Source organism: Anser brachyrhynchus (assembly GCF_964034855.1).
Source record: "Anser brachyrhynchus genome assembly, contig: SCAFFOLD_335, whole genome shotgun sequence".
Classification (NCBI taxonomy): Eukaryota; Metazoa; Chordata; class Aves; order Anseriformes; family Anatidae; genus Anser; species Anser brachyrhynchus.
In genome coordinates this window covers 64,433-85,435 of record NW_027663629.1, presented here as the reverse complement: position 1 = coordinate 85,435, position 21,003 = coordinate 64,433, and the positions used below count along the sequence as shown (strand labels likewise).

The following is a 21,003-nucleotide window of genomic DNA, read 5'->3' as shown; positions in this document are numbered from 1 at the left end:
GGGCAAGCAGGAGGCTGGCACTGAGCAAGTGTTCCCCTCCCAGCAATGGGGAGGATTTGGGGGCACGATCTGAAGGGGAAAACCCACAGGTTGGTCCCCAGAAAACGTCCCTCGTCATCCAGGCACCCGTCTGGACCCAGATAATCAGAACTAAGCCTTTAATTTCCGCAGCCAGCACCGTGCGGAGGCACCGGGCACGATGCTGAGAACCGAAACCAGCCTCTCGCCCTCGTCGTGCTCCAGTGCTGTTACAAACTTCCCCGAAGGAAGCAAAAATGCCTGATTAGCCCCCAGATTGGCTTCGCCTGTCACCCCGAGGCAAGCGTCAGCCCCGCCGCGGCGAGGCTCCTTCTACAGGTTGAGCTTCGCCTCCTGGATGGCAGCGTAGATGTCGGCGTTCATGGGCACGTAGGATTTCGTCTTCTCGTCGCGGAAGAAGAGCGGGTCCTTGATGATGTCGGGGTCAAAGCCTTCCCTGACGAGGTTGCCTTTGCACTGCTTGAAGGTCCCCGTGATCTCCAGGGCTTCCTGTGGGGACGGATGGCGTCGTCAGAAATGGGGGGGGGGACGGATGACGTTACCGGCGTGGCGTGATCATCGTCGGAACCGTGGGGACGCCAGCGGGTGTCGCTGGCATGGCACCGTCATTGGAAAGCGGGGGCCTAGACGTCATTGTTCAGCGTGGGGAGTCGTTGGCACAGGGGGACCCAGGTGACAACGCTGGAAGCGGTGACCCCAGTGTCGCCATCGGCTTGGGGACCCGGAAGGTGCCGTTGGAAACGGGGCGACCCAGAAGGTGTCATCGGAAATGGGACGACCCAAAAGATGTCATCGGAAGTGGGGGACCTTGAGACCGTCGTCAGAAATCTGCCCCAACGCCGCCGCCAGCACGAGGTGACCCCAACGGCGTCATCAGCACCACCGCCAGAAGCCCCAGCGCCATCGTTGGAAGACAAGAGGCCGAAAACCACCCCCTGGAAGCCCCCCCCCCGAAGCCAGGGCCGCTCACCTGGATGCGCACGAAGCGGGGGGCCGCATAGCTGGGCAGCGTCTCCCTGGTGAAGGCGTAGAGGTTCTCGCCCTCGAAGCTCATCCCAGGCTTCAGGCGGATGGCCGCCATGCCGCACTTCCCCTCGCACCCTGCGAGCAGAGCTGGCGGGTTATTTTGGGCAACCGGGTCTTGTTTTGCCCTTCTTGGTGGCCACTTGGACCGTTACGGGGAGCTGTTGTGTGCCCAAAGCGATGCTGGGTGCTTATTTTGGGTCAGCGTGTCCCATTTCAGCCCTCGTTGTGACCATCGGGCCGTTACGAGGATACGCGGTGGTCCAAAACCCCAGGCGCTTCTCTGGGGAAACCAAGTCCCCGGTGGCCACGTGGGCCATTACTGGGGCACGTCAGTTGCCCAAAATAACATCAGATGCTTCTTTTGGGCAACCAAATCCCTCTGTGCTCTCTGTGGTAGCTGCTTAGACCACTTAGGGGGCATGTTGCGTGTCCAAAACAACATTGGACGCTTGGCTTGGACAACCGGGTCACCCCTTAACCTTCGTGGAGGGTGCTCAGACCTTCACAGAACCACGCTGTGCGCCCACGGCAGCGCCAGACACTTATTTTGGGTGACTAAATCCTGGTTTTGCTTCCTTGGTGGCCACTTGGACCTTTATGTGGATGTGTTACTTGCCCGAAACAACTTTGGATGCTTATTTCGGGCGACAGAGCCCTGTTTTACTCGTCTTGGACCACTGCAGCAGTAGTAGTGAACCCAAAACAACACTGGCCTCCTCTTTTGGGTCAACAGATCCTACTTGAGCCTTTTTGGTGGCCGCTCAGAGCAACGTAGCCCACATCACGCGGCTGAAGCGTCCCTGGATGCTTATTTTAGTCCCACTCGCCCTCCGCACCGCCCTGTACTCACCCGGCACGGACACCCCGTAGACGTTGACCTCCTGGATGAAGTTCACCATGGCCAGAGTGGCCTCCACCTCTGTCGTGGCCACGTTCTCCCCTTTCCAGCTGCGGAAGCGAAGGGATGGAGCTGTGAGGAGGAATTCGGGCCGGGAGATGGCATTGCCCACGTGGACGTGGGAGCAACCGCGTTGGAGAGGGTTACCGGAAAGTGTCTCCCACACGGTCCTGGAAGTAGACGAATTTTTCGTGGTCCATCATGAGGAGGTCACCGCTGTTGAAGAAGGCGTCACCTTTGACCAAGACGTCTCTCAAGATCTTCTTCTCTGTCTTCTTGGAATCGCCCGCGTAGCCGTAGAAGGGGGTGTTCTTGGTGATTTTGATGACCAGCAGCCCCGTCTCACCTTCGGGGAGGGAGAGGAGGGTTGGGGCCAGTCAGCAAAGTGCCTTGGTGCCAGAGAATGTCATCTCCGTGCCCCACGGGGTGCTTGGGGATGCTGCTGTTCTCCTCGGGGCTTTTCTGGTGGCTCCCAGCCACCAAGACGATGGTGATAAAGACCAAGAGCTGGCTTTGATGTATCTCAACCCTCCGTTGTCTCTCCCCTGCCAAAAAGGCCCTCGCAAGGCTCATCTCTTCTTACCGGGGCGGACGCGGATGCAGAATCCTCGCTCGTCGCGTATGGGTTCGTCCTGCTCCACGTTGTACTTGATCAGCTCAAAGGGAGCGAAACTCTGGAGGGCAGAGGAGGAGAAATCGGTGGGCGGAAGAGAAATGCAGGAAAAAAAAAATGGGTGGGAGGACATGCTTCCAGTGCCAGGTCCAATCCATCGTTATTCGCTCGTTAAAACCCATGGACCCCACCGCGCCCAATTCCAACATCTTGCGTAGCCTCGTTTTCCGTCCGAACTAATCGCCCCTTTTATATTTAAATAAGATTTAACCGAATGCATTCAACCGCTCGCCAAGCTCATCCACCCTGCCTTTCAAACGAAAAGGTCTGGGGGAGAATACCGAGAGCTGCAACTGGTGGAAAAGGGCGGAAAAAAAATAGTTTTGCAGCTTTTGCTCGACGTGCTGGTGGTTGGAGAGCAAAAAGTGAGACCAGGTGGCCTCTCTTGGGTCTACAAAGATGTCCACGTTGCCACAGATGCTCCAAAAAATGGCCTCGGAGTCAGCGCTGTTGAGTCAAATGTTTGCCAACAGGGTGGAAGGGACTTCTTTTGGACGTGAAGAGGGGATCTTGAAGATCCCGCTCTTGCATGAACCCAACCTTGATGGACTGTTGAGTCAGTACTGCCCGACCAGGTGGCGGGGACTCCTTTTGGGTGTGAAGAGGGGATCTTGAAGATCCCGCTCTTGCATGAACCCTGCCTGGTGGATGGCGTTGGTTTCTCCAGGTTGGTCGCTATGAGGAGGGCAACCAAGGGGTTCCTGCTCTTGCGTCAACCCAACTTGAGGGACAGCATTGGCATCCCCAAGGTGGTCTGCGTTAGTTCCCTGCCATCGTCACCGCTGGTGGCTCACCTTGAGGAACGCATTCGCTCTTCCCACGGCCCCGATCTTGCCGGTGTAGTTGATGAAGCCGGCGTTGCCCTCAGTGGCCCCGTAAAACTCCCAGATGGAGATGGGCCCGAAGCGCTGGAGGAACTCCTTCCACACCTCCGCCCTCAGGCCGTTGCCCACCGCCAAACGCACCCCGTGCTTCTGGTCGTTGTCGCGCTGCGAAGGGAGGAACCATCTCAGCACCCGCCCCGCGGCGTCGCGTCCCCCCCGGGGGGGTGAATTTCAGGCCTCACCTTGGGCGTGTTGCAGAGGTAGCGCATGAGCTCGCCCACGTACTGGATGACGGTGACGTTGTAGCGGCGGCAGTCGTCCCAGAACTGGGAGGCAGAGAACTTGGCGCGCAGGACGCAGGTGGCTCCTGCGGGGACATGGTGCGGTGATGATTCCCTTCCTCTTTTCCCTCTTTTTTGCCTTTTTCTTCATCCATCCATCCATCCATCCATCCATCCATCCATCCATCCATCCTCGTGTCTTTTTTTATTCATTCCCATGTTCACCCATTATCTATAGCCTCCTCTTTCCTTTTCTGTTCTCTCTTCATTCCTCTTTCTTTCCTTCTCCAGCCTCACTTTTTTGTCATCTGTCAGTCCATCCATCCCCCCACAAATCCATTTATCACTGTAAATATCTCTCCTTTTCTTCCCTCCACCCGTTTGTCCATCGTCCTTCGGTCCATCTCCAGAAGACAGATGTCCACTGATCCATCTCCATTAAAATCCATCTGTCCATTTCTATCAGCCCAGCCATCTCTAGAAAATATCCATCTATCCTTCTCCATAAAATACTCATCCATCCAGCTACACGAATCCATCCATCTCCGGAAAACATCCACCTGTCCTCCATAACATATCCATCCATCCAGCTCCATAAAACATCCGTCCAACTCCATAAAGCATCCACCCAGCTCCATAAAATGTCCCTCCAGCTCCATAAAACATCCATCCATCCATCCATCCATCCATCCATCCCCTATCCACGTACGGCTCCCTCTCCCCTTTCGTCCCCTCTCTCTTTCCTCTTGCTTCTCCCCCACCCATTTCTCCATCCGTCCATCCCTGTCTGTCTGTCCGCCCCCCTCCCCCCATGCTGGCCAGGCCACGTGGGGCGCGGGGTACGTACCGACCTCGAGGCACCCTCCCACCCCGATGAGCAGCCCGGCTGAGTGGTAGAGCGGCAGCGTCGTGTAGATGTGGTCGGTGGCCCGCAGCCCGCAGATCCGGCCCAGGTTGGCCACCATCATCAGCTTCTGCTCCGTGATCACCGCCGCTTTGGGCAGCCCTGGGGTTGGGAGCGGGGGGGGGGGGGCGGGTGGGAAATGTCCTCTGTGGAGGCGCCCGCGTGGGATGGGAGGGCGTAGACCCTTCCCTCGGGTGCTGGGTCTCCATCCCTAGAGGCCTTCAGACCTTGCTGGGAGGAGCCGTGAGGAACCTCGTGGCGTGTTGGTTTTGGGGTGGGATCTGACCCTACCAAGGGGGGGGTCCTGTACTCCTGTCCCAGTGGTGGCTCTCCGTCCTTGGGGACACCCAACCCTCACATGGACACGGCCATGAGGAGCCAAGCCCAGGCGGACACAGGACAGCCAGGGTTGGAGAAAAAAAAACCCACAAGACCCCCACCCACCTCCCTGGCGTCACCCACACCATCTCGCCCACCCCTCCAGCTCCTCTCCCGTAGCACCCAAGCCCCCCCAGATGCCGTTCTCTGAGGAGGAGACCCTCCGTGGCCTCACCGGTGGTGCCGGAGGTGTAGATGTAGATGGCCTTGGAGCTGGCGGTGATGCCGGCGCGGTAGTGGCCGGGCAGGGGCTCGTCGGAGGCCGTCTCGATGGCGGGCAGCAGGGCCTCGACACCCGGCGTGGGCGACGTGGAGCTCAGGTAGAAGACCTTGATGCCGTCACGCTGCAGGTCTGGCAGCACCTCCTCCAGGGCGTCCTGGAGCTCTGCGGGGACAAGGGGACAGGGTGAGGAGGTTCCCAAATTGGGGGGGGGGGTGCTCTGAGCGTCCAAGAAGGGAACCGAAAGAGTCTGAGATGGGGGCTCCATGTACCCCAAGTGGGTGCCCTGGTCAGATGCAAGCCAGGGCATCATGGTTGGGCTCCCCGATGACCCCAGGTGGGCTCCCGATGGACCCCAAATGGACACCCCAATCACATGGGCATCGTGGTTGGGTTCCCCAGTGATCCCATATGAGCTGCTGTTGGACCCCAAATGGACACCTAGATGAGTTGGGTACCCAGGGCATCATGGTTGGGTTCCCCAATGATCCCAGGTGGGCTCCCAGCGGACCCCAAATGGACACCTTGATCGTATGGGCACCCAGGGCATTGTGGTTGGGCTCCCCAGTGACCCCAGGTGGGCACCCAATGGGCACCTTGGTCATAATGGGGACCCTGAGCAGCCCAAATGAACACCACAAGGACCCCAACTGGGCACCCGAAGCACCCCAAAAGGGCACCCGGTGTACCCCAAATGAGGCCCTCAATTGGATGGGCACCCTGGATGGGTGCCTCAAGGATCCCAGTTGGGCACCCCAATAGGACCAGCACCCAGAGTGACCCATATGAGAGCCCCGAGGATCTCAGCAGGGCACCCAAAGCACCCCAAAGGGGGCACCCTGCGCACCCCGATGGGTGCCCCAACCAGGTATGTACACATGAGTGTTTTCTTCCTGCCTCCTGCTCCCAAAAACGTCCTCGCGATGGAAACAAAAGGACCTTTGGCCCCGGCAACGATCTGGCAATAATTAACCCGTAGCCTTGGCACGGCCAGTGCACCCCACGACACTGACCGGGGCTCCGGGGTGCACACGCGTGAGCAATGGGCTGCGGCCGTGGCCACGCCTGGGCGTGCAAACAGGTGGCCCCGTGTGAATGACCTCTTGCACGCTTCCACGTCTTCCACAAACAGCAGCCACCCACGCACGCGATGTGTGGAGCAACACGGGCACACGTGCAAGAGCAGCTAGGGGCTCTGACCGGCGTGCAAATGCACGCACAGACACTGACAGGCGTGCAGGCACGCAGAGTCACACGTGTAGAAGTGGTACACACAAATTCATGCACAGACACGCGTGTGGGCAACAGCACGTGCAAATCTATGCACGTGCGAAGCCACTGACGCAAACACAAGTCCATGCATGGACACTGACAGGTGTGTAAATACATGCAGGGACACTGACATGCATGCAGACACACAGGGGCACATGCAAATTCACGCATGGACACATGCACACGTGCAAATCCGTGCACGGACACTGACGCAGCCGCTGATGCACAGGCACATAAATGCATGAGGAGATGCTGACATGCATGCAAACATGCACAGCCACTGACATGCATGCAAATCCATGCACAGCCACTGACACGCCTGCAAATCCATGCACAGCCAGCAACATGCATGCAAATCCATGCACAGCCATCGACATGCATGCAAATCCATGCACAGCCACTGACACACTTACAAATCCATGCACAGCCACTGACACACCTGCAAATCCATGCACAGCCACTGACACTCCTGCAAATCCATGCACAGCCACTGACATGCATGCAAACCCATGCACAGCCAGCAACATGCATGCAAATCCATGCACAGCCACCGACACGCCTGCAAATCCATGCACAGCCACTGACATGCATGCAAACCCATGCACAGCCACCGACATGCATGCAGATCCATGCACAGCCACCGACATGCCTGCAAATCCATGCACAGCCACTGACACACTTACAAATCCATGCACAGCCACTGACACGCCTGCAAATCCATGCACAGCCACTGACATGCATGCAAATCCATGCACAGCCACTGACATGCATGCAAACCCATGCACAGCGACCGACATGCATGCAAATCCATGCACAGCCACCGACATGCCTGCAAATCCATGCACAGCCACTGACATGCATGCAAACCCATGCACAGCGACCGACATGCATGCAAATCCATGCACAGCCACCGACACTCCTGCAAATCCATGCACAGCCAGCAACATGCATGCAAATCCATGCACAGCCACTGACACGCCTGCAAATCCATGCACAGCCACTGACACTCCTGCAAATCCATGCACAGCCACCGACACACATTGCAACAGCATGCAGAACCCCCAACATGCATGCGGGCACACTTGCAGGCCACCGAAGTGTGCAACCCCTGCACGAAGCCATGCGAGCAGCAGCAGCAGACCCCCCCACACACACATTTTGCACCACCACCACCCCCTCCGGGGCACCACTCACCGGTGCTGGCGAGCACGAAGGTGGCCCGCGCGGCGGCGAGCGCGTGCAGCAGCGCCTGGCCCCGCACGTTGTAGTTGAGGCACGCCATGGCGCAGCCCAGCTTGGCCAACGCCAACCATGTCCAGACGTAGGTGGGCTCGTTGGGGAGGAAAACGGCCACGGTCTGGCCCGGCTGCAAGCCCAAGCGCTGGGAGAAGACGCGGGCGGCACGGCTGCTGAGCTGCTCCACGTCCCCGTAGGTGTGGCGCTTGTCCTGGAACAGCAGCAGGGGGCGGCGGGGTTGGCGTCGAGCGTGCTCCTGGAACACCTCGAGGAGGGTGACGGCGGGCCGGCGGGACAGGCGGCGGCGACACCGCAACGAAGCCCCCGCCAAGGCCACGAAGGCGCCCAGGTCCGCCCAGAGGAAGGGGAACAAGCGGTCCCGCAGCAGCAGCAGCAGCAGCAGCAGCCCGGCCGCCGCCGCCGTCACCACCCCCAGCATGGTCACCCCGCGGCGCTGGGCTCTGCAGGGCAAGGTCCGCCGCCCGCGCGCACCTTGCCCCGGCGCGTTTGCCCCTGGGGTGGTTTTGTTTTTCTTTCTTTTTTTTTTCTTTCCTTCTTTCTTTCTTTTTTTTTTTTCCCCTGACGCCGCCGGCCCTGCCCCGGCGAAGGGTGCGGAGCGTCACCGCGGGGGCGGCTTGCGTCACCGGGTTCCTCGTCCATCCGTCCGTCCGTCCGTCTGTCCGTCCACAGCACCTGCTCCTGGAGCCGCGTCTGCTGAGACGAACGGGTACGGCAATCTCAGGTGCCCGTCCGTCCCGCCACCGTCCGTCTGTCTACCCGCCCTCCCGACATCTGGCTACCCACCTGAGCTAGCTGTCCGTCCGTCCGTCCGTCCGCCTAACAGTCTGCCCGTCCTCCCGTCCACCTGCTCTTGGTTTTGGGTTACCGGCCGGGTTTTCCCCGGGCGCAGCAATGGGACGGGAGGTCTGCCAATCCCCAAAGCCTCCATCCAGACCCCAGAGCCTCTGTCAATCCCCAAAAACCTCTACCAATCCCCCAAAGCCTCCATCCTGTCCCCAAAGACTCCATTCAGCGCCTAAAGCCTCCATCCAGACCCCAAAACCTCCATCAATCCCCCAAAACCTCCATCAATCCCCCAAAGCCTCCATCCAGTCCCCAAAGCCTCCATCCAGCCCCTGAAGCTTTCATCCAGCCTCCATCCAGCCCTCTAAAGACTCTCTCCAGCCCCCAAAACCTCCATCAATCACCCAAAACCTCCAACCAGACCCCAAAGGCTCCATCCAGACCCCAAAGCCTCCATCTAGACCCCAAAACCTCCATCAATCCCCCAAAACCTCCATCAATCCCCTAAAGCTTCCATCGAGCCCCTAAAACTTTCATCCAGCCTCCGTTGAGCACCTTAAAGCCTCCATCCAGCCCCTAAAGCCTTTCTCCAGACCCCAAAACCTCCATCAATCCCCTAAAACCTCCATCCAGTCCCCAAAACCTCTACCCAGCCCCTAAAGCCTCCATCGAGCCCCAAAGCCTCCATCCAGACCCTAAATCCTCCATCGAGTCCCCCAAACCACCACCAAGCCCCCAAAGCCTCCATCCAGCCCCTAAATCCTCCATCGAGTCCCCCAAACCACCACCAATCCCCCAAAGCCTCCATCCAGCCCCCCAAAACCTCCATCAGTCCCCCGTAGCCTCCATAAATCCCCCGTAGCCTCCATAAATCCCCCAAAGCCCCATAAATCCCCCACAGCCTCCACCCAAACCCCGTTTCCCTTCTCGTTATAAAAAGGGACAACGGGCGCTCTCAGCCTTCCCCTTGCTGCTGTTCCCACGCAGAACCCTCCCGCCCCAAAATCTCCTCGTTTTTTTCCCCCCAATTTCTTGCGAACCCGGCTGCATTTTCAGCCCTGGCCAGGCGGGACCGGCCCCATTTCACCACCCCACAACCCCCCGTCCGAACGGAGATAAAAACGCGTTTTTCTTTCATCACCAGACCAGGAAAAAAATAAAAAATAAAAACCCGACAACAACAACAACAAAAAACGCCCCAGGCTCTGCCATTTAAATCCCATTTAAATTTTTAAACGGGGTGTGGGCGCCCGGCAAGCTGTATCTTGAAGGGTTATTTAACCTCTCTGCTAATTAGTAATAATAAAAAAAAGGCAACCGGCAAACGGGTTCGACGCAACCTCACCGCTGTGTCAGTCACCTTCGGCCCCGATTTGCAACCCCGGCTCCTCGCTCGCAGTAAAATTGTTACGGGGTCGAAGGGTTTTTGGCAACGCAGGTGAAACGTGCCGGGCGGTGCTCGAGGTTTTGCAACCCGGGGCCGTCGCCTACACGGCTCCGGATCCGCCACCGGCGGCGAGCCCCGGTCCCCTGGGGTTGGTTCTGTCGGGTTCGGGTGGAGGAAGCTTCCAGAAAGGGGAATATTTTCCCAAAAAGCAGGATAAAACCACCCGGAATTGGGAATCCTTCCCCCAAAGGCAGGATAAAACCCTCCAGAACTGGGAATCCTTCCTCAAGAGGTGGGATAAAATGGTCCGGAGTTGGAAGTCTTTCCCCCAAAACGGGGATAAAAATACCTACAGAATTGGGAATCCTTCCCCAAAAGGTAGGATAAAACCATCTGGAATTGGGAATCCTTCCCAAAACACAAGATAAAATGGTCTGGAATTGGAAATCCTTTAAAAAAAAAATGATAAAATGGTCCAGAATTGGAAATCCTTCCCCCAAAAGTGGAATAAAAAACCTCCAGAATTGGGAATCCTTCCCCAAAAGGTAGGATAAAACCATCTGGAACTGGGAATCCTTAAAAAAAAAAGGATAAAATGGTCCAGAATTGGGAATCCTTCCCAAAAAGGTAGGATAAAACCATCTGGAATTGGGAATCCTTCCCAAAACACAAGATAATATGGTCTGGAATTGGAAATCCTTTAAAAAAAAATGATAAAATGGTCCAGAATTGGAAATCCTTCCCCCATAAGTGGAATAAAAAACCTCCAGAATTGGGAATCCTTCCCCAAAAGGTAGGATAAACCATCTGGAACTGGGAACCCTTAAAAAAAAAAGGATGAAATGGTCTGGAAGTGGGGATCCTTCCCCAAAAGGCAGGATTAAAAACATCCAGAACTGGGAGTTCTTCCCAAAAAGGCAGGATAAAACCATCCAGAATTGGGAATCCTTCCCCAAAATAGTAGGATAAAACCATCTGGAATTGGGAATCCTTCCCAAAACACAAGATGAAACGGGCTGGAATTGGGAATCCTTCCCCAAAAGGCAGGATAAAAACCTCCAGAACTGGGAGTTCTTCCCCAAAAAGGCAGGATCAAACCGTTCGGAATTGGGAACCCTTCCCAAAACACAGGACAAAATGGTCTGAAATTGAGAATCCTTCCCCAAAAGGAAAGATAAAAAAAAACTCCAAAATTAGGAATCCTTCCCCAAAAGGCAGGACCAAACCTCCCCCACCCTCTCCTTCAGCCTCAGCCTCTTCTTCCTCCTCATCGCCCGGAGACGCCGGATGCAGAGCGGTGAGAGCCGTGGCAGGGAAGGGGTTAAATGGCTTGGGGACCCCCCCCCCCCCAAATTGTCACCTGTATTTCTGGGGTCCCCCATGGCCCCCCCCAAACCCTGAGCACCCCCTGGGGCTCCCTATGGCCCCCCCCCCCGCTGTGGCCGAGGGGATGAGTGGGGGTCCCTCGGGGGTCCCCGCTGTCCCCTGGGGGTGTCCCCAAATTCTTGGGGGCTCCCCAATATCCCTGAGAATTGCCCCCCCCCTCCCCCGTGTCCCCAGGAGGGACCCCACTGCCCCCCAATCTCCCTCCCTAGCTTGGACCCCCCCCCCAGGACGCCCCCAGGGAACCCCAAACCCTGCCCGAGGGGACCCCGAGGCGCCCCAAGCCTTACCCGCCCCCCCCAACTCCATGGGCACCCCCAAATCCCACCCGTGGGGACCCCCAGATCTGCGTCACCGCCACCCCCAGACCCCAAACTGAGCCCCCCCAAGCCCCAAAACCCCCCCAGACCCCATGGGCACCCCCAAACCCCGACCCATGGGGACCCCAGAGCACACAGAGCCCCCCCCCCCGACCCAAGGGAACCCCCCTGGAGAGCCCCCAGACCCCCCAGGCACCCCCAAAACTTGTGGTCCCCAAACTGGGGGGGTGGCACGGGGCGGGGGGGGGGGCTCGATAGGGTCCCCAATAGGGTGGCTGTGCATGCAACAACGCACCCCAGGAGGATTTGGGGGTTGGGGGGGGCTCTGGGTAGGGATTTGGGGGGGCGCCAAGGAGGATTTGGGGGTCCCAGAGTGTAGATATTTTTTTTTGGGGGGGGAGATGAGGGGACATGGGGGATTGAGGAGGGTTTAGGGGGTCCCAAGAAGGACTGGGGGGGGGGGGGCTCCCTGAAGGACTGGGGAGTCCCAGGGGGGTGGTTTTGTGTTTTGGGGGGGCACCAAGAGGATTTGGGGGTGCTTGGGGGGGGGGTGTTAGGGAACATGAGGTCTGGGGGGGGGGGAAGAGGGGGACCCATAGAGGGGGAATTTGGGGTCTGCTCCCCCCCCCCCCATGAACAAGGCGGGGATCCCCAACTGGGACTGGGCCTTTATTGGAGTGGGGGGCACTGGGGGGGGGGGGCATCAGTGGGGTCCCCCAGCACCCACCTGGGCGTAGATAATGGGGGGCTGGGGGGCGGCGAGCATTCGGGGGGGGCCGGGGGCCGGGGGGCGCAGCTCCGCGTAGGTCAGGCGCTCGCTGTCCTCCTGGGGCCACGGGTCACGGGGGGGCACCTGGGGACACACGGGGACAGGCAGGGTGACACGGGGGGGTCCCGAAATCCCGGGGGGGGGCATCCCGGGGGTCCCCACGGGTGGTGCTTGGGGGTCCCGCTACTCGATTTGGGGGCGCTCGTGGGGTCTGGGGGCTCTCCAGGGGGGTTCCCTTGGGTCAGGGGGGGGCTCTGTGTGCTCTGGGGTCCCCGTGGGTCGGGGTTTGGGGGTGCCCATGGGGCCTGGGGGGGTTTTGGGGCTTGGGGGGGCTCAGTTTGGGGTCTGGGGGTGGCGGTGGTGCAGATCTGGGGGTCCCCACGGGTGGGATTTGGGGGTGCCCATGGAGTTGGGGGGGGCGGGTAAGGTTTGGGGCGCCTCGGGGTCCCCTTGGGCAGGGTTTGGGGTTCCCTGGGGGTGTCTGGGGGGGGGGGGGGGTCCCATGGGGTAGGTCGGGATTTGGGGTCTCCTGGGGGGGGGCCTGACCCAGGCACTCACCTGGAGCTCCGTGGCCCCCAGCCCTTGGGGGGAGGCACCTAAAAGGGGGGGGGGGGGCAGGAGATTATGGGGGGGCCTTGGGGGGTCTCCTCCCTGCATGGGGGGGCCGGGGTCCCACCTTTACGTGTGCAGAGCCAGAGACCCCCAGGAGTGGGGCTGGGGGGGGGAACATCCCCCCCCCATCCCGTGGGGACACAGTGCCCCCCCCCCCCCAGCCCTCGGGGACATTGGGGAGCCCCCAGAATTTGGGGACACCCCCAGGGGACAGCGGGGACCCCCAAGGGACCCCCCCCTCCACTCATCCCCTTGGCCACAGCGGGGGGGGGGGTCCATAGGGAGCCCCAGGGGGGTGCTTGGGGATTGGGGGGGGGGGCTATGGGGGACCCCAGGAACACAGGTGACACATTGGGGGGGGGGGGTCCCCAAGCCATTTAACCCCTTCCCCGCCACGGCTCTCACCTCTCCGGTGTCTCCGGGCGGTGAGGAGGAAGAAGAGGCCGAGGCTGAAGACGAGGGTGGCAGTGGCGGCGCAGCCCCCCCCCACGGCGACAAGCAGGGTCCTCCGGGGCCCCCCCTCGGTGCCTGCGGGGGGGGGGGGGGGGGCGGATGCTGCCGTGTCCTCATCCCCAGCCGTCCCCGGAGATGGGAAGTGGTGACACAGCCACCCATGGGTGACACTGGGGTGGGGTGGGGGGGGTGGAACTCAGCACCTAAATGGGGAGGGGGAAGGGGGGGTGGGGGGGCTCACCTTGGGGTGCTCCCGAAGCCGGTGTCACCTCCAGCGTCACCTTGTCCCCGAGGGGCGAGGACAGAAAGGGGTATCCGCGGGGGATGTACGAGCACCTATAGGTGCCGGCATCGGCCGGGGTCACCCCGGGGAGGGTGAAGGTGGCCGTGTCCCCCCCTTGGGGGTCCTGGCGCTGGCTGGGGGGGGGGCACCCGTCCTTATGCAGGAGGAAGGTGGCCCCGTGGGGTGCCCAGCACCGGACGGTGACGTCGGTCCCCGTCTCCATGCGCCCGCTAGGGCTCAGCATCGTCCCGGGAAGGGGGAAGCTGGCGTCTGCGCAGGGAAGGGACAGCGATGGGACCCCCCGTGGGGACAGGGGGACACCCCTGGGCGTCGGGGGAGCCCCCGGGGACGCCCCCTCGTCCCCCTCACCCGTCACCGCTAGCTCCACGGGGTCGCTCAGCGCCGACAGCTCCGTTGTCTCCTTGTCCTCGTACTGGCACCGGTACGTCGCCGCGTGTTCCCGCTGTACGTCCCCAAAGAAGAACTCGGTCCTATTCTGCTCCCCGGTGCTGTACTGGTGCAGAATCCGGCCTTCGTTCCGATAGAGCAGGACCCAGAGAGCCGGCCGGGGCAGGTGGCACCGCAGGGTGACGCTGTCCCCCAGGGCCACCCCCTTGCTGGGGTGCAGCGAGAGGAAGGGTTGGCGTGCTGGGACAGGGACACGGCGGTGAGACCCCTCCCCTGTCCCTTGCCCCGTGTCCCCGTCGCTGTCCCCGTCCCCCCCGTCCCCGTACTCACGGCGCTGCGCCCTGCCGCGTGCCGCCAGCCACCAACCTGCAAGGGACACGGGGGCCGCTGCCGGGGGTCCTGGCCCCACGCGGGGCCACCAAACCGCCCCCCCCCCCCCATCCCAGCACCACGTCCCCACGTTACTCACTGAGGATGAAAGCCACCGCCGTTGGTGCCATGAGGCGGGAGCAGCTTGGGGATGGCGGCACTGGGAGGCACTGGGAGGCACTGGGAGGCTGCACCCGGTCGTCCCACCGCCACCGTGAGCAGAAGAGCGAGCGCGACAGGGAGTGGCCGCAGAGCCACTCTCGGTTCCCCTTGGGGACAGGAAAATGTCGCGCCCGTAGTCCCTGGGACGGGGGTGACTCGACGGGGTGGCACGCCGTCACCCTCTGGGTGCCGCACGTGGTCCGCGATGGGGTGTCACACGCCGTCCCTAAGGGCAGCGCAGCGTTGTCCCCGCACGCCGGGTGTCCCGTGCTGGGTGTCCCGTGCTGGGTGTCCCATCGTGGGTGTCCCATGGCGTTGCCAAACCCAGGACCCCACCGGGGCGCCCTACAGGGGACGTCACCTGCAGTCCCCAAAAGGTGCTGGCATCCAGGCTCTGCCCCCAGCGCGTTGTGCCACCACGCGCAGTCCCCCGGCGGCTTTCCTCTGCTGTCCCCAAGGGCCGGGAGCGGGGGACTCGTTGCCCTCGGGGACACCCAACACCAAAAACGGCGCCGCTCACAAAAAAATGAAAGCTGCAAGGTCCCACCGAGATTTGAACTCGGATCGCTGGATTCAGAGTCCAGAGTGCTAACCATTACACCATGGGACCGGCCCGCGCGGGCAGCCCCGCCAGGCCCCTCACGGCTCCACCGCCCGCGGCGCCTCCGCCGCTAAAAGAACCCGGCCCGGGGCTGCGGGGACCGCGGGAGCTGGGTTGGGGCGAGGAGAGACGAGGGCAGGGAGCCGGCGAGGCCACCGGCAAAATAATTATGGTCGCCCGAACAGGGACTTGAACCCTGGACCCTCAGATTAAAAGTCTGATGCTCTGCCGACTGAGCTATCCGGGCTCTTGGTTGTGTTCTCCTACCGCCTCCTCATGGGTTTTAGAGAGTTCTGGTTGTAACTTTGAGCGTTTCGGTTCAGGCTGTTTTGGTGATTCTCTGGAAATGTGAAGCACGGGGCGGGGAGGTTGGCGGCGGCACGGGATGCTTGGAGGGAAAGCGATGGGAACGCTCGGGCGGGGCACGAGTGCGCCCCGGCGTTTAGCGAGGGGAAAGGGCAAAAAGAACTTCTCTCTGTTCGGAGGGAAGGGGGGACGGCGCTGAAAGATTTGAAGGGGAAAAAGGTTCCGCGGTTGGCGAGCGGGGTGGGGAAAACCGACGGGAAACCGACCCCGCGACCGCACCGGGCCGCGCTGCCGGGGGGGCGCTGGGCGGAGCTTCCTTATATAGGCCGGGGGCGGACCTGAGTGAGAACCGCCCCTTCCCATGCTCCAGCTCCCGCCTCCCGGCCTCTCTCCGAACCAATGGGAAGGCCGCCAGCTTGCGGCGCGGCCAATCACAGCCCAGCACCAAGCGTTGGGCGGTGAGGCTGCCTTTCGGACCGCGAGCCGCGGCCGGAGCCCGGCCCTCGGGCAGCTCAGCATGCTTCTGCCCGCTAAATAACGACCGAAGAAACTTTAAGTCTTCAATTTTTAGGTTTATTTAAAAAAAAAAAAGACGGAAAGGCGAACCGGCTGCCTCTGCTTAACCGCACGGTATGTTTTTATCGAGAAACAGCTTTAACGAGTTAAAAAACACTCGCTTATACAACTTAAATTTCTGTATGCAACGCGAGGGAAGAAGCGAGGAGTGCAGCCGGCAGCCCGCGCAGCAGCCATCGCCGCCTCGCCGTGACGCTTTGCACTCAAGCGCTCCCCTCGCCCCACCGCCGAGTCCCGCACACTGGCCCCCACCGCGCCACCCACCCCCCTTTATAACCTCCGGTCGCCGCTCATCTCGCTCGCTCATTGGCCAACGCCCCGCCGCCCCGCCCACCATGAAGAAAAGCCGCGCCGAAGCTCCGCCTGCAGTCCCGTCTGCGGCGCTGCTCTCCTATTGGTCCTCCGAGGGAGAGGCATCATGACCAATAGGAGAGCGCCGTTTCGATCCGCTGCAGGGTATAAAAAGACAGGGCCGGGGCGCGGTGCGCTTAGTCGCGGTGTGAGTGGGGCGCAGGAGATGTCGGGGCGCGGGAAGCAGGGGGGCAAGGCCCGGGCTAAGGCCAAGTCGCGATCGTCCCGCGCCGGTCTCCAGTTCCCCGTGGGCCGCGTGCATCGCCTGCTGCGCAAGGGGAACTACGCTGAGCGCGTGGGGGCCGGTGCCCCCGTTTATTTGGCTGCTGTCATGGAGTATTTGACAGCTGAGATCCTGGAGCTGGCAGGTAACGCTGCTCGGGACAACAAGAAGACACGCATCATCCCCCGGCACCTCCAGCTCGCTGTGCGCAACGACGAGGAGCTCAACAAGCTGCTGGGGGGTGTCACCATCGCCCAGGGTGGTGTCCTGCCCAATATCCAGGCTGTTTTGCTGCCCAAGAAAACAGAGAGCCACAAGGCCAAGGGCAAGTGAAGCAGCAGTGAGTGGATTTGTGAAGGAACCCTGAGATTTTTCTCTCTTCAAACCCAAAGGCTCTTTTAAGAGCCACCCACCATGTCAGAAAAAGAGCTGGAAGATCAGGGTGAGCTGTGTTTGGGGCCAGGGGTGATGTGCTGAGGACTAGGCGCATATTTTATTTAGCAGGTTCTGAAATAACACTCACTGTTTGTATTAGGGGGAAATAAATTGCTTTAGGATTAAAGGATTTAGACCCTGCTGGGATGCAGGTGATGCCTAGACTTTCATAATAAAGGGTGAATGGGGTCCTGGGGAAAATACCCCATGCTTCTCAGGCATGGCCACTGTTCCTCTATACTGCACCCTTTTAAATTAGCTTTAAATTGATTTACAATGAGCATCTCAGGGCTGTTATCTTAATCCTCTGTCAGGTAGAGTCTTCCCCTGTTCTGCTACCCACAGCAGGGGAGTCAGGCGGAGAAAGAAATCTCAACCCCTGGTGAATAAATCATTACCACTGCAAAGCATTACCAGAAGCCCTTATTAAGGACCCCCAGGGGAGCACCTCCCATAAATAAAGGCCCGAACACGTGGGTGGCCCCAAAGGGGGTGGCCGTTGGGGTGAAATTGGGGCCAGCCCCCCTCATTTAGGGCTGGTGCAGCGGTCACTGCGGGGCTTTGTAATGGCTCTGCTCGGGTGCACCTGCTCCAGCCCCCCGTACACTTAAGATGGAGCAGCTCGGCTTGCGGCTGCGCCGCCGCTTCTCGTCTCCCTTCTTCTCTCTCGCCGTCCCCGCCTGCTTAGGGACGGGCGCCGGGACCCGGGGGATGCGCGGGCGCCGCTCGCACAGAGACGTTATGCAAATGACGGCTCCATTTAACGCGCTCTCATTGGCTGAAAGTGCACCACGCGGAGCAGTTCATCGCGGAGGAGCGTAGCCGACCACACCACTGAGCCGGCTCCAAAACGCGCATGCTGATTGGTCCGCTACGTAATCCATGCGACCAATGGCCGTGTGTTGTTTGCATCCCGCCGCGCGGCTGAGATCTACCCGAAAGCTTTCCCCAAGGCCTATTTCTTTGGGGCACCGCATTTACAGCCTGTGGCGAGTTACCAAAAGGCTAGAGCAGGGAATAGAAGTATAACTGCACTTATACAACCCCCCCCAAACCACATCCCAGTTCACCTCTTCATATTCTACTTTTTTTTGTTTTATTACCTGCACTGCACACATGCAAGGTCGCTATGGGCCACTCTGGACCCCCAGCTCATTGCCACACAACAGTAGTGACTGTAAGCAAGGAATAAACACAGTCGAAGCACAGCAGCTCAGAATTACACTGATCAGGATGCAGGAAGAATTCTCATGTTTTCCAGGTAAAAAACAAGGGGTGCAAACAGCAGCATGACAATTTCATTCCCCAGCAAACCACTAGATTATTCATTAATAATGTTTTTTAGATTGATCTATTGCACATCCTTAAAAAAAATACTCTTCTGTAAGTAAGGCTTTATTTTAGTGCCTCAGAGAAGCTTAATTAAATTCTGACCTTAAGTAATTCTGACTGGTTGCCTTACAGAGAGGTCTCCATAAAGCCTTAAAGGCAGCTAAAGGCAAAACTCCCACCGCACACGGTCTACCTATATGCATCTAGCATTAAGTAAAAATAAAGCCCTCTATAGAAACGGAAAGTTGTTCTCCGCGTACAAAGGGCTATAGGATACAGGACAAAACCCGCTTCACACACACCTACCTCACCGGCACCGCCCCCACTGAGCTCCGTATCCCCGCCCCCAGCCTTTTGAAGGCTGGGGTCGGACCTGATTGAAACCCGCACCGCAGCTCCCTTTGCTCCCCCCACCCCGCAGTGACGTTTGCTCCCACGCGGACCAATCAGAGCAGAGCAGCGGTTTGAATGCGATGTTCGCGCGCAGGCTCGGTTGGATCCCAGCACCTTGGGCTCAGCAGAAACCCCCCCAGCCTGGCGTTTATCAGCTTCCTATAAACAGGCAGCAACCCGGTAACTGCAGCCCTTAGAGCAGATTCTACTAGCAAATAGGAAGCAACGTATTTCGAAAATAACTTGAAAAGTGTTGCTTTTTTAAAGCTATCTCCAAACCTTACACGCAATAACGCAAGCTACCATAATCCACAGAAAAATATCGTGGGTATCTCAGAAGCAATACTGCTCAGAAGCAATAGCAGCTCTTTTGGAAGAAGGTGGGTGGCTCTGAAAAGAGCCGTTGGGTTTTGAGTTGAGCCAAACAGGTCCTGCAGGTGGGTCCAGGCGCTTTACTTGGAGCTGGTGTATTTGGTGACCGCCTTGGTGCCTTCGGAGACAGCGTGCTTGGCCAGCTCACCAGGCAGCAACAGCCGCACGGCAGTCTGGATCTCCCGGGAGGTGATGGTGGAGCGCTTGTTGTAATGCGCCAGGCGCGAAGCCTCACCCGCGATGCGCTCGAAGATGTCATTGACGAAGGAATTCATGATCCCCATAGCCTTAGAGGAGATGCCCGTGTCTGGGTGTACCTGCTTCAGCACCTTGTACACGTAGATGGAATAGCTCTCCTTGCGGCTGCGCCGCCGCTTCTTGTCACCCTTCTTCTGCGTCTTGGTCACCGCCTTCTTGGAGCCCTTCTTAGGGGCGGGCGCTGACTTAGCGGGCTCAGGCATCGTGCTTTCGCTGCGTTCACCTCCACCACTAGGACAGCAAAGAACGAGTGAACGTACGGAGCCGGCGGGGCCGCTTTTATAGCGGCCTTATGCAAATGAGCGGCTCCAGCTCTGCGCGTTCCCATTGGCTGAGACGGAGCAGCCGGCCCCGCGGAAAGGGATACCCTGCATGCAAATACAGCGGCTCCAGAATGCAGGCTCTGATTGGATAATAAGGGTTTGCTTGCCGGCCAATCGGCTCGCGTCTTTTGAATCCCTCAGCGCCCATCAGTTGCACGGGAAAAGAGGGGACCGTGCTGCACGCTCAGTGCCGGGGCACAGCCGCCGCTTGGGGATGCGGCAAGCACCGAGGGCGGCGCTCCGCCGGTTCCCCGAGGGCAGACACTACCGGAGGCTACCGGAGCGATCGTTCCTTAGGGACGGGGACACGGCGCTGAAACTGCTCCGGCGCGGTTTATCCCGGGGCCGCCCGGCTCCCTTGGGCTGGGTGGTGGAGCAGCCCCGGCGGGGCGTTCCGGAGGAGCGGGGCAGGGTAAACGGCGCCGGAGCCGCTCGGAGCGGGGCCCCGCGGGGCCGGGAGCGCTCCTGGCCGTTCCCCGGAGCCACTGGCGCCATCCCCTGCGGGGCTCCGCCCCTCCCGCACGAGACACCCAATCAGCGCCGAGCGCGCGGAATTCAAACCGGCTCCCCTCTCCGGGCTGCACGCTCGCGGCTGGGCGGCCAATAGGGGAGCGCGGCGCTCTCCCGCCACACCAGCGGGTGCTGCGCGCAGCCAATCAGGATCGAGGCGGGGCTATAAAGGGAGGCTGCGGGGCGATGCTGCTCAGATGGGGGCTGGGGTCGCGTGGCTGTGGGGTGGGGGCGTCGCTTCCGTTACGAGCAGCAGTGCGCTGTTGTGAGGGAATCTACCATATAATACTACTATAAAGTTACTTTAAGGTCCTTTATTTAAGATTATTTAGCTTCTTTTTTCTTAGTTTAAAAGCTGTTCCAACAAGGGCATTGGTGGTTCAGTGGTAGAATTCTCGCCTGCCACGCGGGAGGCCCGGGTTCGATTCCCGGCCAATGCAAAGTGCTCTTTTTCTCCTTTCCTTATCAGCCCTGAGCCTCACCGCAGGCAGCGCTCCCAGGAGCCGCTCGCGCCTCATCCCCGTTTACCAAAGTTATATTTTCATATTATTTTTTTAGCCGAATGGAAAGCGGAGAGGAAGCGGATTTAAATGGGGAAGAGTCAAAAGCGTGAAATAGCAAA

General features: G+C 59.7%; 4 protein-coding genes across 8 annotated transcripts; 1 reads left to right on the top strand and 3 right to left on the bottom strand.

Annotated features, from left to right (window-relative positions):
* Positions 1-141: 141 nt before the first annotated feature.
* On the bottom strand, positions 142-8,855 carry LOC308187118 (long-chain fatty acid transport protein 2-like). 2 transcript variants are annotated; one of them, XM_080609271.1, is made up of 11 exons: positions 8,556-8,855; positions 7,710-8,462; positions 5,199-5,408; positions 4,589-4,747; positions 3,703-3,827; positions 3,431-3,625; positions 2,547-2,637; positions 2,111-2,309; positions 1,916-2,013; positions 1,010-1,140; positions 142-528 (listed from the first exon to the last, which is right to left on the bottom strand). In XM_080609271.1, the coding sequence occupies exons 2-11, from the start codon at positions 8,188-8,190 to the stop codon at positions 352-354; spliced, it is 1,866 nt and encodes a 621-aa protein (XP_080465397.1). In that variant the 5' UTR covers positions 8,191-8,462; positions 8,556-8,855; the 3' UTR covers positions 142-351. The 2 variants fall into 2 exon arrangements, with proteins under 2 accessions (XP_080465397.1, XP_080465396.1); XM_080609270.1 differs by having other exon boundaries at positions 7,710-8,855.
* Positions 8,856-12,314: 3,459 nt separating this feature from the next.
* LOC308187115 (uncharacterized protein) lies at positions 12,315-16,527 on the bottom strand. Of its 4 annotated transcripts, XM_080609266.1 has the most exons (7): positions 14,640-16,527; positions 14,501-14,536; positions 14,132-14,410; positions 13,721-14,032; positions 13,432-13,554; positions 12,973-13,010; positions 12,315-12,498 (listed from the first exon to the last, which is right to left on the bottom strand). In XM_080609266.1, exons 1-7 carry the CDS (start codon positions 15,295-15,297, stop codon positions 12,349-12,351), a joined length of 1,596 nt encoding a protein of 531 aa, XP_080465392.1. In that variant the 5' UTR covers positions 15,298-16,527; the 3' UTR covers positions 12,315-12,348. The 4 variants fall into 4 exon arrangements, with proteins under 4 accessions (XP_080465392.1, XP_080465390.1, XP_080465391.1 ...); XM_080609264.1 differs by having other exon boundaries at positions 13,721-14,410; XM_080609265.1 differs by lacking the exon at positions 14,501-14,536 and having other exon boundaries at positions 13,721-14,410.
* A 136-nt stretch (positions 16,528-16,663) lies between these two features.
* On the top strand, positions 16,664-17,320 carry LOC308187116 (histone H2A type 2-C-like). Its single transcript, XM_080609268.1, has one exon. The coding sequence runs from the start codon at positions 16,702-16,704 to the stop codon at positions 17,089-17,091; it is 390 nt and encodes a 129-aa protein (XP_080465394.1). The 5' UTR covers positions 16,664-16,701; the 3' UTR covers positions 17,092-17,320.
* Positions 17,321-18,266: 946 nt separating this feature from the next.
* Positions 18,267-19,809, bottom strand: LOC308187117 (histone H2B 5). The gene has a single exon (XM_080609269.1). The coding sequence runs from the start codon at positions 19,749-19,751 to the stop codon at positions 19,371-19,373; it is 381 nt and encodes a 126-aa protein (XP_080465395.1). The 5' UTR covers positions 19,752-19,809; the 3' UTR covers positions 18,267-19,370.
* Positions 19,810-21,003: the final 1,194 nt, after the last annotated feature.

Bases quoted from the DNA above. Each gene is read 5' to 3' on its own strand.
- LOC308187118 (XM_080609270.1), bottom strand. From the start codon at position 8,190: ATGCTGGGGGTGGTGACGGCGGCGGCGGCCGGGCTGCTGCTGCTGCTG. The intron at 3,828-4,588 runs GTACGTACCCCG...ATGTCCCCGCAG, and splicing joins GGGAGGGTGCCTCGAGGTCG to GAGCCACCTGCGTCCTGCGC. The intron at 2,014-2,110 runs GTAACCCTCTCC...TCGCTTCCGCAG, and splicing joins CGTGTGGGAGACACTTTCCG to CTGGAAAGGGGAGAACGTGG.
- LOC308187115 (XM_080609264.1), bottom strand. From the start codon at position 15,297: ATGGTTAGCACTCTGGACTCTGAATCCAGCGATCCGAGTTCAAATCTC. The intron at 14,411-14,500 runs GTGAGTACGGGG...TCCCTGTCCCAG, and splicing joins ACGCGGCAGGGCGCAGCGCC to CACGCCAACCCTTCCTCTCG. The intron at 13,011-13,431 runs GTGAGAGCCGTG...CCCCCCTTTTAG, and splicing joins CGCCCGGAGACACCGGAGAG to GTGCCTCCCCCCAAGGGCTG.
- LOC308187116 (XM_080609268.1), top strand. From the start codon at position 16,702: ATGTCGGGGCGCGGGAAGCAGGGGGGCAAGGCCCGGGCTAAGGCCAAG.
- LOC308187117 (XM_080609269.1), bottom strand. From the start codon at position 19,751: ATGCCTGAGCCCGCTAAGTCAGCGCCCGCCCCTAAGAAGGGCTCCAAG.